Source organism: Vicugna pacos, chromosome 7 (genome assembly GCF_048564905.1).
Source record: "Vicugna pacos chromosome 7, VicPac4, whole genome shotgun sequence".
Lineage (NCBI taxonomy): Eukaryota > Metazoa > Chordata > Mammalia > Artiodactyla > Camelidae > Vicugna > Vicugna pacos.
Window position 1 is genome coordinate 73,948,444 of NC_132993.1, and position 17,531 is coordinate 73,965,974.

At 32.8% G+C, this 17,531-nt stretch overlaps 1 protein-coding gene across 15 annotated transcripts in view; it reads right to left on the minus strand.

The window, feature by feature from the left end:
- PHTF2 (putative homeodomain transcription factor 2) overlaps nucleotides 1–17,531 on the minus strand; it is a 164,887-nt gene that overhangs the window by 75,028 nt on the left and 72,328 nt on the right. For 13 of the 15 annotated variants that reach the window (XM_072965158.1, XM_072965156.1, XM_072965157.1 and 10 more), the window contains 5 exons: nucleotides 16,006–16,158; nucleotides 11,120–11,338; nucleotides 3,291–3,419; nucleotides 1,531–1,803; nucleotides 1,168–1,299 (listed from right to left, as the gene is read on the minus strand). In XM_072965158.1, coding sequence (XP_072821259.1) covers nucleotides 1,168–1,299; nucleotides 1,531–1,803; nucleotides 3,291–3,419; nucleotides 11,120–11,338; nucleotides 16,006–16,158 — 906 coding nt within the window. The remainder of the gene's footprint in view (nucleotides 1–1,167; nucleotides 1,300–1,530; nucleotides 1,804–3,290; nucleotides 3,420–11,119; nucleotides 11,339–16,005; nucleotides 16,159–17,531) is intronic. The other 2 variants (XM_072965159.1, XM_015249748.3) reach the window with 1 other exon arrangement.

The window sequence follows — 17,531 nt, forward strand, 5'->3', positions numbered from 1 at the left end:
TGGGAATTGGTGACAAACTGGATGTTGGAAATGCAAGACAGGGAAGTCAGTACCCAGGATAATTCCTAGGTCTGGGGTAACATGTTTCCCTCACTGAAGTATAAGCTCCTAAGGGTAGGGACTTTCATCTCATCAATAGTGAATAGCACGTGGTTAACATTAAATAAATGTTTACTGAACAAAATAATCAATGCATAAAAGAATGCAATACCTACTTGAGGTTGATAGTGAGGGGAAATTTTGGGTGGCTCCTCACTAAGCCATGTAACAAAGATCATATCCATCCTTCCAGAGGTGTCACAGTGAGAAAAAATAACCTACTCCAATTTGTAGCATATCCCAATGGAGAGTAAGTTAGTTGAATTTAACAAGTTAAATAAATAAACAAAATGATGACTTTTTAAAGTAAAAGCATTGATAAATAGTGCTAATTGTTTCTACTTCTTTCCTTGTTATTTCAAAATAAAAAGCATTAAAGATTTAAGTATGTCAGAGAATAGTTGGCCTTTAGGTCAACTTTATTAAGACATGATTACTCTACACATAATGAAATTCACTGCTAATGCAACAAAGAAGTAATTCTCAGAAGTATTTTCCTAAAACTAATTCAGATGTTTCCCATTTCCCTGCTGAGTTTTTATATCTTAATTCAATAATTAGGAAAGTTATTTAAAAAGCTTAAAGGAAAAGAATGGCATGAAAAGGATGGCTTAGAATTGCAAGCTAGTATTTCCAAGTAGTAATAGGCCACTTCAGTGAAGCAACTCACTGACATTTTTTAAAAATTCTTTTTTAACGCAGTGGGCTCCCTCTGCTGGCTTGTGATAACCATTCTAGGTAGAAACAAAATCATTCATAATCTAGCTTTTGAATGAGTAGAAGTTGGCGAAATTTATTTAACAAAGATAAATTTAAGACAATCTGATCTTGAATCATCTACCTAAATGCATTTAAGCCTTTTAGACTTCAGGTGTTTTACTGTAAAGAATCAGGTAAAGATTTTGAATTTCTGCATATGGATCAAAAAGAACACCAAGCATGGCCACATAGCACCATATGAGTACAAATGTAAATGTAATATATACATCTAGACATACATACATACTGACAAAGAAACTATGAGAGGAAGCCAGCACATTAAGAGTACTTTTATCAATACCATTCTACCTTAAGATAGGACCGGAGAGAGAGCCACATTTTTATATTCTGTACTTTCTTCAATCGGAAATGGGGAACCTCAGATTTTCGAGCCCTCCTTGCCGATGTTAAATGTCCAAAGAGTTTTGCAAAAAGTAATCGCTAAAAAAGATTAAGATTAAAAATTAATTTCCAAGCAGATTACCACATAAAAACAAACATCAACAAAACATGGATTATTAAAATTTTATTTGGTTAAGTATTATAAAAACAAAACAGGAAAATAATTAGCAGGTCAGAGTGATTTAATGAAATACTAAAATACTTCTGGAATATTTTGAATATAATGAAAGGATAAAATACTCTCTATTTAGAAGTCTACATTATACCCACCTGTTTATAAGTTCTTTCTGCTACACAGAGCAAAAAAAAGAAAATCCACACAAGAGACACACGAACCACAAAACTTATTATAACCATAGAAAGAACTAGGATATCTTCATTAGAACCAAACGCAATCATATAAAGTTCTGAAGCAGAATGTGCTGTGAGTTGTTCCAAGTCTGTAGCTTGGGAGAGTCGGAAAACAAATGGAGTTAAACCCAGGATTAGAGAGATTGCATTTCCAAAAATCTGGTATCCTATTCCCGGTATGTGGCTGTTTACCTTTGTAGAGAGAGGGAAAAAGAAAAAAAAAATTATACAAATTTTATCCACAATAAAATGAGTTCCTATTAAGCATTATTTTATTTGTAGCAATATGAAATCCTTTTGTTAAAATACATTAGTTTTAGTTCATGAATGATGAAATCTAAATTTACTCAAAGTTTGAGAGCCTATTTTACATAAAATGTTAAGTGATTATTTTTTCAGTTTTTAAAAATTGTTCATTATCAGACCTCTAATTCACTAAGCAAATGCAAAAGGATTCACTAACTTAGTCTTATCGGGATCTTGAAAAAATACTCTACGTATCTCATTATTTAAAAGCTAAAAATATTCACAAACACCACAGTATTAAAAAGAATGAGGAGATCTCATATCCACTTAAAATCAGCTAAAGAAAAAAATCTAGAATTATATTTATTTGATAAATTTGTCATTTGTGTTTTTCCTCAAAGAGTTCAGTATACAAATGGGTATCTCCTTAAACTCCAACATCATTTTAAAAGAGAGAATATGCTAGAAAGGGACAAATTTAAAAAGAGAGGAAAAAAGGGTGGGGGAATTATTTTTTTAAAAAAAGGAAACGGAAATTAAATAATAGGGAAATATAAGATTGGTAGGATGGAAGGGATCTTAAATATCTAACTAACTTTTTATCATATTATATATACATTATGTAAAAATCTGCTAGTTCACAGATAGTTAAGGTATGGACCATCAATCAGAGCCAAGTCTTTAGAGATTCCTTGTCAGTAGCTTTTCATTGCTCACACTGAAATATGTAACAGGAAGCAGATCAATTTCTAAAACTAGTTATTTTAATTCCTGTCCTATGTAAAGTGTGCACAAACAATTCTAGCCCAACACCACACAGTGCTTTTAGAACTGCAAACTAAATCATGCCTAGTTGTCCAGAGGAATCAGGTAAAACTTTTAAAGAAGTAATGATCTCATAAAAGAAATAATTTAATAGAAATATTGAAATTAAAATCTGTAGTATTTGTACTCTGTTACTTCAAATTACTCAAGATTTTTACCACTAGCTGCATTACTTCTATATATTTAAGTAGGCAAGCATCAACACCAATTTTCTATAATGTTTTGGGTAGTAATAAATAAATGAATGATACAGAAATGATACAGAAAAGTTAAGTTTTCATTTATATATATCTAGCAACACCTTATATACCTAGCAGCTCCTGAATTTGATCTACTGAAAGCAAAAGAAAGAATAACATAAAAGTAGAAAAATTTAGATTGTATCACCTACTTTTAATTAGAAGAATGAAAAACACAAAAAGATCAGAGTGGTCTGGTGACAAATCAGTGTTTAAATCACAGATGGAGCCAAACACAAGTAACTTTTTTTTTTCTGGTTGAAGAAATGAGGTGAGTGGGTTATAAATATAACATCCCCAGTAATTGTTTCATATATTAATAATCACTGTCTTATCCTTGAACTAAAAGATTAAAATTTAAAAACCCACCCTGTTCATTATCATTCCACTGATTTCAAGTACAGACATGTCCGCTTTCTTGCAGTCATTACCTTCCCATACGATAGCACTTATTTTTTCTAATCCCGGGTGGGGACTATGGAGCCAGGGCAAATGACTCTATAAAAAATAAATAGAAATTGGTGAATGTATTAATTGCATTTTATAAAACATGTATGTGTGTATATATCTCTATATACACAGACACAATTTTATCTACACTAAAAGGTAGAAATTGATGGATGCATTTATATTTTATAAATAGAACATATGTATATATCTATGCGTAGTCAGATCATGCACAATGTCAATGACACTAAAAATTCTATCTTAAAATTAGCATACACTGAACAAGTAACAAGAAATTAAACGGTTACAAAAACAAGTTAAGAGCTTTCTATTACATATATTAGGCAATCTATTATTGTTCATACTCTAAAATGCATCAGCAAAAGCACTTAGAAGTCTGTCTGCCTACGTAACTAATATACTAGTGTTCAAAGACAAACGGACATCAAATTCATATGTTTATATTACCAATTACCCAATTTATGATCATTCAATACAAAAGAATATGACAGCTGAGATTTGAACCTCTTTGAAAGACTAAACAGTAATGCAGTCTCATTCTGAAAAAAGATACACACCTACCCTTAATATTTGATTTAGTTACTTTTCTGATTTTTAATCTATCCTTTCTCCAAAGGTTCGATTTAACTTTTTTTCCTCTGAAAGCAAATATTGCAAGCTGAAGCACACAGAACTAGAAGTACTTTCACAATAGAATAAGGTATATCTTGAGGTTTCAAGAAATAGAAAATGGTAAAAAGAAAAACTGAAAGCTTTAATACAAATGATCTGATATGTAAGGTCGTTTGGGGTTTTGTTGTTTGTTTTTTTGAGATCTATAATTAAAGGAATATAACTTCAAAACAGGATAGTCGTGGGTTAAATATAGCAGTAAAATTAATAAAACACTAATTTTTATATTAACAGATATTGATAAAAGTAACAGTAAAAGATTAGCCCCAGAGAGGGATAAGTTTGTTTGTTTACATTACAGTATTTCTAACTTATTTTTATAACACACTTCATTAAAGTAACTTCTATGAACAGAAGAATCTACTTCAGAATATTCTTTGGAGGACAAAAATGTGATTAAAATATGGTTAAGAAGTTTCTGTAAACTGGGGAATACAATATTTTCCTCTAGGGGGAGTAAAGCTGCATTGATTCATTTCAATTAAAGGTATAAAATAATAATACAATATATAAGAAAACATATGAGAAGTCATCATTTTGATCTCATACATTAATTTTCTTTATGTAAGACTATATATATATATATATATTCTCTTTATTATAAACAGAGTAAAACCTGATTAATAATTACATAGGCAAACCATAATGCCAGTAGTCATGGTACTGGCAAAGCCCTTTCACATTTAGTTATTTGACTATGAAGAAGTTTCCCCTAAAAATTTATCTTTTCCAAAGATTTAGTAGTTTAATATACATTAACCTTCATGGTATGTATTTCACTACTGGAGAGCCTTAAGAGCTATGAGATACTAGTTATTAATTATCCACTTACTTCCTTATGATGTTTTATAATTTATTCCCAAACAAAATATTCTAGTATGGGCTAGAAATAATTTGCACCAAAATATGCATCAAACTTTCCCTAGAAATTTAACAATTATGAAACACAATGCAACTAAAAAGTTAGGATCAAGTATGAGCAGCTGAATGGAAAAAGTGTTAAGCCTGAAAGGCAATAGATTTCAACCACTGATACAAAGACTGGTTTTTTTGGTTTTTCTTTTTCTTTTTTAAACTCTCAGTCTATACCAGTGAATTACATGATGCAAGGCACAACACCACCAAGAATGTCCATCTACAGAGAGAAATAGGAAATCAAACAGTTCTCTACTCTCCTTTTAAAAGTACTCATTTTGCCCAGGTAACTTCCCAGTTACTCTAACCAGCATTTGATAGCATTTTCCTATTTCTAGAAAGGCAAAAGGCAACAGAGTAAAGAGCAACTAGAAAATGGAGAATTTGAAGAGTTAGTTAAAAGATACAGGTATCTGCATGTGTGAATGTGTCTGTCAAATGTACTCTGAAAAACCATCTTGTTGAAACATGTATGGCCTATGATGTATGGAGAAGAACATAACATGAAACACTTTTTAAAAGGCTCAGGGAAAACAACAGAGCAAGAAATTCCGTTTTATAATTTTATCACACATGTTCTTCTTAGCTGTTTTTCAAACTAAAATTTGGAACTTTTTCAATGGTTATTCTTTATCTTCATCAAAATCTTAACTGCTTTGCCCCTTGTTCATTCAAAACTGCCTGAAAACCTCAACACTTAAGTAGTGGCATGTTTTATTTCAAATAAATTAACCACGACAATTGCCTTACTGGAGTTTCCACCTGTGGGAACTGTAGCCACTAAAATATGGCTTTACCAACTGAAAATGAATTTCACTTGAATGTTGCTTTATATTTTATTATATACTAAGCCATGACTACAGGAGAAAATTTTTCTCCTTTAGAAATGTTTCGATAACTATTTACAAAGAAAATAAAACAAAAGTATAAATTTGGTGACATCCTGACTACTGCACACTGATTCAAATATTCAGTGTTTCTTTATGAGGGATTTTTTTCAGTCTTCATGGTACACAGAAAAGGGTCCTCCAAATCTAATACAGATATTGCTCAATTAAGAGAAAAGCCAGCAGTTTTTTGTTAAAGGGAGCTAATATCCATTACACAACTATTAGTAAAACTGAAAACATGAGCTTATTTTCAGAAGTCTCAGAACACGAAATGTATGCAAAAAAGTCTTTACATTGGCAAAACCAATGTAAGCTTAGTATACTATAATTAAATACCCAGAGTAGAACATTAAAAAAAACTATCTTATCAAAAAAGGAGCAGGGTGGTGTAACAAGATTTAGGACCAATTTATTATAAAGAGCATTCATCAGAACAATTTTTTAAATCACTTAAAATAGGCCTAATTGGCATATTTTGAAAAAAAATTTTTTTTTTCATTCATTCACTCAACTAGTACCTATTATATGCCTACTATGTACCAGGAACTGATACAACAGGGAGCAAATGAATACATAATCCCTGCCTCTGCACCACTTACAGTGTTGCTGGGAAAATAGCTCACAGGCATTTTCCTAAACCTCAATTCTAGTTATTATCCTCACTGGCTTACATGAAGATGCAGATGACTCATCCAACACCCTATTGTCAAACATTGCTCACTGTTGTTTTATTTATTTATTTTTCCCACTTCTTAAATTCAGGGACTTTCAGCTGTTCCCATGGCCATATCTCAGACCCTGTCAACACACAGAACTGCTCTAATTCAGAAATGAGCCTTCAACTACAACCTCTTCCCACGTCTCTCAAAACTTCAATTCAAAAGACACCTTTCCTTGAATATAATTATCCTTCAATCTATCAGTTTCTTCCTGGATTCATTTCCTTCTCAACCTAACATATCTAGATTCTTACTATATCCATTATTTCAATCAGTATTATCAGCCCCAATCCTGTCCTTTGAATAGCAACTATTTAGCACCTGCACTGTGTGACTCTGGGGGCATTATTTAATTCTAAGACTCCATTTTCTCATTTATAAAATAAAAAATAAACTATACTATCACACGTAGTGAGAATTGCTTGAGACACTGCATCTAGATTACTTTGCACAGTGAACTGTATACAATAAATGCTTCTTATATGTTTGCTATTATAATGATTATTATACTATATTCTGAAGAATATCACACAACTGTATAGAATGGGCAACAACAAATTCATGGTTTCAGAACCCAGGTGGACCCTCAACAATATGGCGGTGTGATTCTTTTAATGTGTTAACTGGCTTGAACACATACTCTCTCCCCACCATCTCCATTTCCCACAAATGGCAACTTCAAGCTTTCACCATCACCCACAAGCACCTAATTCTACCATCTCATTTCTTTACTGTTAACAGTTCACAGAATAGGGACCATCAGGCAGTAACTCTTTCAACATCTTACTTGCTTTACATACTCTTCCTCATCTTCCTATCTCAGCAGAGGGTGTGCTCCTCTTCCTGTAGGAGGCAAAGCTTCCTAACTATGCCTCCTCTTCAGAACCCTAAGAAATTCTCACTCAACAACTTTTTCTCCTGTACCTCCTCAATTCTTCCCTACTGTTTTTCTCCTAAGCACGTAAGTGCTCAAATAGCTCTCATCTTCATCTCTGGGGGGATGGGGACCAAAACATTCCTTCATTTTCTCCGAACTATCACAGTCATGTGTTTTTTTGTTGTTTTATTCTATTTTTTTAATTGAAGTATAGTTGGTTTATAATGTTGTGTTAATTTCTGGTGTACAGCATAGTGATTCAGTTATACATATATATATACATATATTCCTTTTCATATTCTTTCTCATTATAGGCATGTTTGAATATAGTTCCCTGTGCTACACAGTAGGACCTTGTTGTTTATCTATTTTATATATAGTAGTTAGCATCTGTAAATCCTGAACTCCCCATTTATCCCTCCACCCGCCTCTTTACCCCTGGTAACCATGAGTTTGTTTTCTGTCTGTGAGTCTGTTTCTGTTTTGTAAATAAGTTCATTTGTGTCATTTTTTTAAGAGTCTACATATTAAGTGGTATCATATGGTATTTTTCTTTCTCTTTCTGGCTTAACGGTCATGCTTTGTAAGCCTCATTCCTCATTCTCACTCCTCAAGTACCTGTGACAAGGCTTCTTTCCCCTGACACTCTTCCTATAGCTGAAGCCAAAATGAATTGATACATTTTTAATTGAAACATTTCAATCAGATAGAAAACAACACTTGGTTTTATAATTTTACTTTATCCCTATTTGTTCCAAATACTTTAATTTTAAAAAATGACAGGCAAAATTGAAACTGACTTTGTGCCCTTCCCTGCTCTCATTCCCTTCTTTTCTTCCCCAGATCTACTCTCTAAATTTGGTGTTTATTAGTCCCTTGCATGTTTTTATACTCTTACTGTATATGCTTTTACTCATTAATATATAACCTTGCATGTTTTAAAACTTTATTATAAATAGTATATTGTATGTATAATCCTGCACCTTGCTTTTTTCATTCAAAGTTATATTCACAAGATTTATTCTTTTTGATATATGTAACTCTGAGTTCATTCAATTTCACTGCTGTGTACTATTTTATCACATGCCATGGTTTCTTAACTCTTCTATTGTTGGCTATTGCATTATTTTCCATTTTGCACTATCACACACAGTGCAATGAACATTTTTACGTATGTATCCTTGTGCCCATCTTCTAAAGTATATCGTTGGGAGTGAGAAGAGTCCTAGAGAATGCAGACATTCAATTTCATTAAAATAACAAAGCACTCTCCAAAGTAGTTGTGCAGATTTATACTAACACCAGCATTAACTAAGAGTTCTTTCTTCATATTCTTGAAAATTATGAAATTTATCAGATTTTTAATTTTTACAATCTGATCAATATGAAATGGTACCTGACTGTTCTAATTTACATTTCCCTGATTACTAATAAGGCTGACCATTTTTACTTATTCTATATTAACTATCTAGGGGAGTAACTTGTTCACATCCTTTGTTCATTTTTCTACTGAGTCATTCGTCTTTTACTTATAAATCTGTAGGAGTTCTGTATGTGTTCCGTATAGTAATATATTGGAAATATCTTCTCCTAGCCTGTGGCTTGTCTTTTAACAATGTTTATGTCTTAATTTGTAGCTAAAAGTTTTACATTTTAAAATATTCAAATTTATCAATCCCTTCATTTTTGATGTTTGCTTGTACTATTGTATCTAGCTTAAAAAACTATTTTCTTACCTAAAGTAAGAAATATTTTTTCTTACATTTTCTTCTAAATATTTTAAAGTTTTACTTCTTCATAGCATTTAGGACCTATCTAGAATAAATTTTTGTGTATGAATAATCATTTTGCCCACAACCATATACTGAACAATCCATCCTTTTTCTACTGATTGGTAATGCCACATATGTCATACACTAGAGATCCATGTAAGCAGGAATATCTTTCTTGGTTTTCTATTCTGTCCCACTGGCCTATTTGTTTACACACTGTCTTAGTCTGTTTGGGCTGCTATAACAAAATACCACAGACTGGATGGCTTACAAAGAACATAAATCTGTTCCTCACAGTCCTGGAGGGTGGGAAGTCTAAGATCAAGCTTCCAGCAGATTTGATGTCTGGTGAGATCACACTTTCCTAGTTCATAGATTGCCCTCTTTTTGCTGTAACCTCACATGATGGAAGAGAAAAAGGAGTTTTCTAGGGCACCTCTTTTATAGGGGCAGTAATCCTACTCATGAGGGCTATACTTTCATGACCTAATCACCTCCCAAAGGCCCCATCTCCAAATACTATCACATTGGGGATTAGGTTTCCACCTACGAATTTTGAGGGGACATAAAATTCAATCTATAGCATACAGCTATACCATACTATCTTAATTACTATATCTTTAAAGTAAATTTTTATACCCAGTAGGGAAAGTCCTCTGTTATTCTTCAAAATTATTTTTGCTGTTCTTGACATTTCAATTCCACATTAAAGAACAAAATCAGTCTAAGTCCAACTAAAACAGACAAACAAACAAACATACATGCTGGTGGGACTGATAGAAAAAGCAGCGATAAAGGGTATCTCTGTCTTGTTCCTGACTTCAGTAGAAATGTTCCTAAAATTTCGCCATTAAATAAACACGTTTTTAGGAGGCTCTTTGACAGGTACTTTTTTTTTTTTATTAGATTAAGGAAGTTTCCTCCTAGCTCTAATTTTCTAAGGTTTTACTTGTTGGTTTTATTATTAGGATTTGATGAGGAGCTGGATAAAAGAGGGAAGGTGAGGAAGAGTGAAGATTTTAAATGAACACAGTGTTTCTGGACTGGTGAGTGAGTGGATGAAGATGTCATTCATCAAGACTGTGAGTGCCATAAGAAAAACAGATTTATGAAGAAAGAGGGGTTTTGGTTAAACGTTAAGAACTGGTGGGACATTGAAATGAAGATGTCCTATGACCTGTGTTATTCAATATGGTACCGTACTCACATGTGGCTACTGAGTGCTTGAAATGTGGCTAGTCCAAATGAGATGCGCTGTAAGTGATCACAATAGATTTTGAAGACTGAGTATTATAAAATGTAAAATACTTCATTCATTTTTTCATGTTAGTTGTATTTTGAAGTGATAATATTTTAAATATATTGGGTTAAACAAAACGTATTTAAACTAATTTTACCTTTTAAAATGTTTTTAATGAGGCTACCCAGAAACTTTTAAATTAACATATGTAACTCTCATTATATTTCTTTTTGATAGCATTACTGTTAGGCACTTGGAGATACAATCTGATATTCATGAGATGTAGATTTGTGAATTATAACCTTACAGGTGGAGTTAAGGCCACAGGTGTAGATGAATCTGATCATGAAGTCTGCGGAGTGAGAAAAGGACTAATGCATCTAAAATACAATTTGACTTACAAAACTCCATTTACCAACAACTTCTCAGGAACTTATGTTTGCAAGGTGAGTGACACATCATAATAAAAATACTGAGATTCTATGTTCCAATGAAGCCAGACCACAGCTCACATAAAAAGAAAAAAAAAATCAGGAACACTGTATTAATTGAATGTAAGCTTTTTCTTCACTTCTGTTAAAATTTGTAGACACACTTTAAGGAGCTAGACTGATGGCCCCATATAATCCAATACTGTAAACCAACCTGATGAAAAGGGTCGTCTCTATATTCTTTTTTCACACATGGATTAATCTGAGGACTTTCCACATCTGTCTCACTGGTACAAGATGATCGGCATTCTGCACAATGTAACAAGTCTTCCCATAATACATCTTCTGTTTCAGATTCTGGCCTTGTGCTCTCAGAATCCTGTCTGGAACTTGAACAGCGAGAGCTGCAACTAGTACCCGATTTAGGGGCATCCTGAAATCAAGATATTCTTTGACATTAATACAATTTATGTACTCTTCCAACTCAAAGGATTCTATCAGAAACATATATTCCTACTTTTTATTAAAACAACAAATACACTGTCAAATGACAGTGAAATGAATAGCAAAACGTTAAAACACATATTAGTTTGTAAGTAGTAACAAAACTTCCTCATATCAAAATTTATTTGATTTTACATCTCAGCTCAAGTGTTATTTGCAGGCAAAGGTTATGCCTGTTTTCTCTTAAACTTTACACAAAGTTCAAAATTCAGGCAGGCCAAGACTAGCCTAAGTCCATATGGACTGCATAATGAATATTAACCCACATTAATTGATGTAATTAATGGAGTTCTTTTCTTACTCTAGTCTTTTTTTTTAAGCAAAAACAGATGTCCTGTATCTACTGTTTTTGTTTTTCAAACAGAAGTTCAATAAATTGATATAAAAATAACAAATAGTCTATAACAGGAAGATAACTGCCAACTCATGTTTTTTAGACAATCTATGGTATAAAAGTGAAAAACTAAAAGGCCCAAATTACATGTCTAATCAATTTTTTCCCCCAGGAGTTTTTAATGTACAAAACAAATACTTATGAGTAAAATTTTGATTTAAATTAATTCAAAATGACCTTTCCTAAATAAAGAATGGTAATAGCCATCCTTGTAGTTAAGTATGCCAAAATTTCTGGATTTGTTTTTAGCTATCCTCTGTCACTAAGATTTGTCAAATATACTTTTAAATGTTTTATAGTTATCCCTCTCTCTCTCCCACGTTATCACCAGAGTTCGGACTTTATCATTCACACCTTGTTTGTTACAAGACCTTTCTAACTGACCCGTATCTGAAAGGCCTTTCCTTCTTTCCAGATTAACCTTCCTATAGTGCAGCTATTCTTACATTCCTCTGACCAGAATCCTTCTGTGGCTTCCCACTGCTCCTCTGGATATAGTTCCCACTCCTTCACTCAGCACACTTGTCTTCAAATGTGCTGCTTCAGGCCTTGTTCTCCATTCTCCAAACCACTACCTTCTCCTCCAGTGACACTGGGTTGCTCCCTGGCCCTGAACGTCAATTGTTCTTTGCCAATCTAGCCTCTGATCATGCTCCTTTAAAGCCTACTCAACAAAGTATCAGGAAAATACCATCTCTACCTCTTTCTAGCTGGCTTACTTTGTTTTTGAGCCGAAGTTTAGTCATCTACCAACAGGGAATAAAACTACCTACCTTAAAGAGATACGGAAAATCAAACGAGCACTGTAGCTTTTAATACAAACCCAGTACAAAACAAGGGCTCAACAAATGTTAGCTTAAAGCTACTCTCTACTGAAAGAAATCACTCTGTCCCTAAAGTGAGTTATTACTATTTATATTCATTTGACAATAAATTCTGTATTGTTGTCTAGTATCTACAATATTGTCTGTGCTATTTAAATGTTCATGTATTTCATATTCTCAAATCATAACTCCCAAATACACCATTAAGTCCACGAAAGACGGAAACAAAACATTATTTTTTTGCCATCCTTAGCACAGGTAACAAAATACCTTACATGAATGAGATATACGTTGATAATTTATTAATATTAGAATGTGGCACCATAAATATATATTTAGTGTATTTATAGAGTATTTGTGGGAAGACAGTTGTCTGTGTGAGGGAGAAGTAAAAAATTTTTGAAAGAGTTGAGCAGAAAATGAATAAAGAAATAAAAAGAGAAAAAATACAGAAAGAGAAAAGGGTAAAAATTAGATGGCTTTTTTTTATGAAAAGCAGTACAGAAATATTTCAGATTCACTAATGTCAACCAGAACACCTGAGGCATATGGCTTCCATCACAACGGTTTTCATCACATAGTAAGGCACAGACTGTATTACCAGTAATGATTAATTCAAAATTTTTTATAAAGCTAGTTTATTATCTGTCACTAATTTCTGATGCAGATTGGCTAATTAGATGTAGAAATAAGTAACAGGATTAAAGGCCTGATGACTATTTAAGTGAAACTAATGGGTGATTTAAGGGATAAGGAAATATCTGTAATTCCTTATAAATGTATTCTGCCAAATACTGATTAATAAGTGGGCCATTTTACAAATGTAAAATCTAAAAATTATTATCTATTAATTGCTTACATTTCAAACAGAATTTTTCCTGCAATAATTATGTGGCTAATGGCCACTTCGAATTTCACTGCAAATTGCTGAATAAAGCCTAAAAATAGGAAATTTTACAGTTAAAGGAAACAGCTCAAGTTAATAGATTATTTAATGATCTGCTCTGCTCATTTCAAATTTTTAGACAGAGAGCTAAAACTGAGCATATAATCAAATTAAGAGAAGAAAAAGTATTTGAACTGAAATATTTGAAGGGAATAAGGATTTACATGCTTTGTGCCAGGCAATTACGCATCATCTTATTTAATCCTAACAATATGGTGAAGCCAGTCTCCTCCTCTCCCCATTGCATGGATGCAAAAACTGAGACTCAGATAATCTAAAGAATTTTTCCAAAGTCACTTAAATAATCTGACTATAAGCCCATGGTTTCTTCACCATGCTTCCCATCAAATGCTACATTCAATAGATGAAGAGATAATCTACAATAGGGAATAAAAACTGAAAGATACTTGTAGAGTTAAAGCAAGACAGAGAAAGAAACAGGACAAATGCTTGAATTCCCCTGGACATCACCTATATCCCAGATAACCAAGTAATTCTACCACTATCTTCCGAATAGGAGACTAGAAGTCAATCAGATATAGTAGATCGTAGAAAAAGGCAAGAAACCAGGGTGGGGGTAGAGGTGGCAGACTGAAGGGTGGGAGGGAGGAGAGCTAAGTGAAAGTCCACACACCGAATGGCAACATCACAACCTCACCCCCAACCCTTTTGGTGCCAAACACATGGCAGCGTGGTATAATATCTACCACTCCCATGCCACCAGAAGATTGGATAATTCTTCTGGAAAAACAGAACACCACTAAAAAGTGTATCTATAGATGCTGACATCTGAGAGGCTTGTAACAAATGGATGGGTCTCTGACCTATCTTATAGTGAGGCCCACCAGTCCTAACCACGCACAAAGTGCTTCCCAAATGATTTCTTTGTGCCTCACTCTAAAAGAAAGCAGTATTGCCAATAATTTGAAGAGTATGATAATAAATACATAAAGATGCAAAACGACATTACAAATCCTCTGTCTTAATCTTACTTATTCAAAGGAGGTTTTGTTTTTGCTATTTTGAAGCAAATAAAAAACAATTTTGAAGTTGGTTTGACTTGAAAGTAAAGAACTTTTGGAAATAAAATAGAATCTTTTAAATATCTTCTAGTCTAAATTTCCTCGCTTCACAGATGAAGAATTTGAAGATCAGATTTTATTTTTATGTAATCTTTTACATTATTAAAAAAAGATTTAAAACAATCAATGCCTACTAGCTAATTATCAGCCTTACTTAGCTTGAAATCTGAAAGATTTTAAGTAACATTTATTTTAAAGTTAAGATTAGTAAATAATGTTCTGCCATTCAAGAATCTCAATATTTCAAACTACAGTTGTAAACCAAGAAGAGCAAAGGTTACCGGATGAGACAGTACCTCTAAAGCCAAATAATTTATTCTATAGGAGAGTGGACACCTCCCTCTGTAGGAGGTCCTGAATCCTTTCCAGGACCAACTGACTTGTAACTGTACATCAAATAAAACTGTGAATTTCACAAGCATGGTTATTAGTTTAGGAACAGGAGACGGTATATCAGATGATACAAGTGAAAAGACAGTAAGCAGACACACAGGCATTAGTGTCTTCCTAATGGCAGCCACTGAAAGAAACATCCATAGTCACTAGAAAGATTGACTAGATACAACCACACAGAAGTGTACAAAAAAATAAGTAACTCTTCTCATCTTAAAACTCTTAATGTATTCACATTCCAGCACAGCATAATATTAGATTTTTCAAAAGTTTAACACTAAATCATTAAAAAAAAAATCAAACACAGTACAAAAAGAGTAGAAGGTGACATTTATCAAAAAGTGATGTAAGGAGTAATTCATTTGTCTTAAAGCAAGGTAATATCCTGTCCTTAGAATAAAATCTGAAAATACAACTGAACGAAAGTTTTTTTCTATTTAAATAGTTTCAAGAGATGTGATAACTTCAAGAGATGTGATAAAGTTAGAAAAGGGTTTAGAGAAAAACAAACATTAATAAAGAAAAATAGAATCAAAGAAGATGAAGGGATTGAATTTTATAGTATGGGCAAATTAACTGGTGACAGTAGCATGAAGGAAGTCACTTCGAATAGTAACTTTGCTATAATCCAGAAGTCATAAAGCCTTTCAAATTGTGGAAAAGACTAATACAGGAGTTCACAGACTGTCTCTCCAGGATGTTCATAAAAAGGAAACAACAAAGTGCGTGTATGAGTCTTCAGAGAAAATGCCCAAAATGAGTACAATGTGACTATTTACCACGTATGAAATACATTAATCTAAAACTGCTCCTCTGTAAATCCAGATCATATAACAATAAGATACTGACAGGAAATATTTGTTATTTCAATAATTATGTTCATTTATTGAAAGAAGTTATAAATTAGTAACATATAAAAGAGATATGCATGTATAGATGTAAGGCCAAAGTATATACCTCATTAGGGTAATATTTCTTATAATGGTGTGACTTTCTATTCCGAAGAATACTCTCAGAAGTCCTGTCATGACGGCGTAATGGGTATCCTGTTTCAGGACCTTCTTCACTGGAGACTTCATCAGAGATATTTGTTACTGTCCTTTGGGTATCCTACGTTGAGAGTACACAAGGAGGATTACTGGTAATTTCTGACTGACTCTGTAGCTTTAAAACGGAAGAACTGTAAATTATATATACATATATACATACATACCTTCAAATACATCAGAAAACCCGAAATTATTAGTACTACTTGATTTTCTGAAAAATGTCTTAAATCACTAACTACAGTTGTTATTTTAATTTTAGGAGTAATTCAACAGCCATTTGTCAAATATTGTCCTATAATGTGTCTGTTCATGAAAAAGTTTGAAATAGCTTACAAAATTGAGACAATAAAATAGTATAAAAGCAGAAGAGAGACCATTTAAAAGAAGCTGAGCGGCCTGAAATGCATTATACTATTATCACAACCAAAACTGCCATCAATCATAAGACCAAGTATATTTAATAATGGGTTATGAGGCGGGAGGTGGTTGGTAGGTGAATGAAAGCACATACCAGACAGACAACACCATGCACATATCAATTGGTAAGAGACATCCAGGTTTCAGAAATTCAAAAACCGAGAGGCTCCAGAGCAAGTATTTCATTCATACTTTCACGCTCCTCTCATGTAACATTACTAGGTAATAGATACCTGGAAATGTGTTTGAAAACTCATGACTAAAAATTTAATTGTCAACTGATGCCAGGGATGTGAGGCTCACATTTCCAGAGATCTAAATGCTTCAAAAATCTAAAATCAGAGCAAGAACTATATTTCATTGCCATCTCATGCTATTTATTATATAGCAACAGGTACTGAAAATACATATCCTGCCAAGCAGTAATACATACTTCACTCAAAATTAGAGAATAGACTTTTATTTACTTTCCTCAACACACTTCTTAATGTTTACATTCCTAAAGTAACAGAGGTAACATCTTTTAATATGATCTTTTTTTTTAACTATAACAGCTTCTAAAGAATAAATTATTTAACAAAAAAATTCACAGAAACAAAGAGAAAGATACCACATTAGGCTTTGTTACAATAAACCCAGGGTTTCTTCTGGAAAAGCAAATAAACAATTGTTATCCTTAACAGATATATCCTCAATAAAAATTTTTTTCAAATTAAAAACAAAACAAAGGTGCCGACACCAAAGGTAACAAAGGTAGGAAAAACAAGGTAATATTTTCATATAGAGAACATGAATGGAAAACCAGGGTCTTAATTCAGTTTCTAGAATAATTTACATGTTTTCTTTTGTCTTTTAGGGGGAGGAGGTAATTAGATTGATTGATTTTCTTAATAGAGGTACTAGGGATTAAACCCAGGATTTTGTGCATACTAAGCATGCACTCTACTACTTACACTATGCCCTCCCCTCTACATGTTTCATTTGAAAGAAATTTTTATACAGACAGAAATAGGGAAA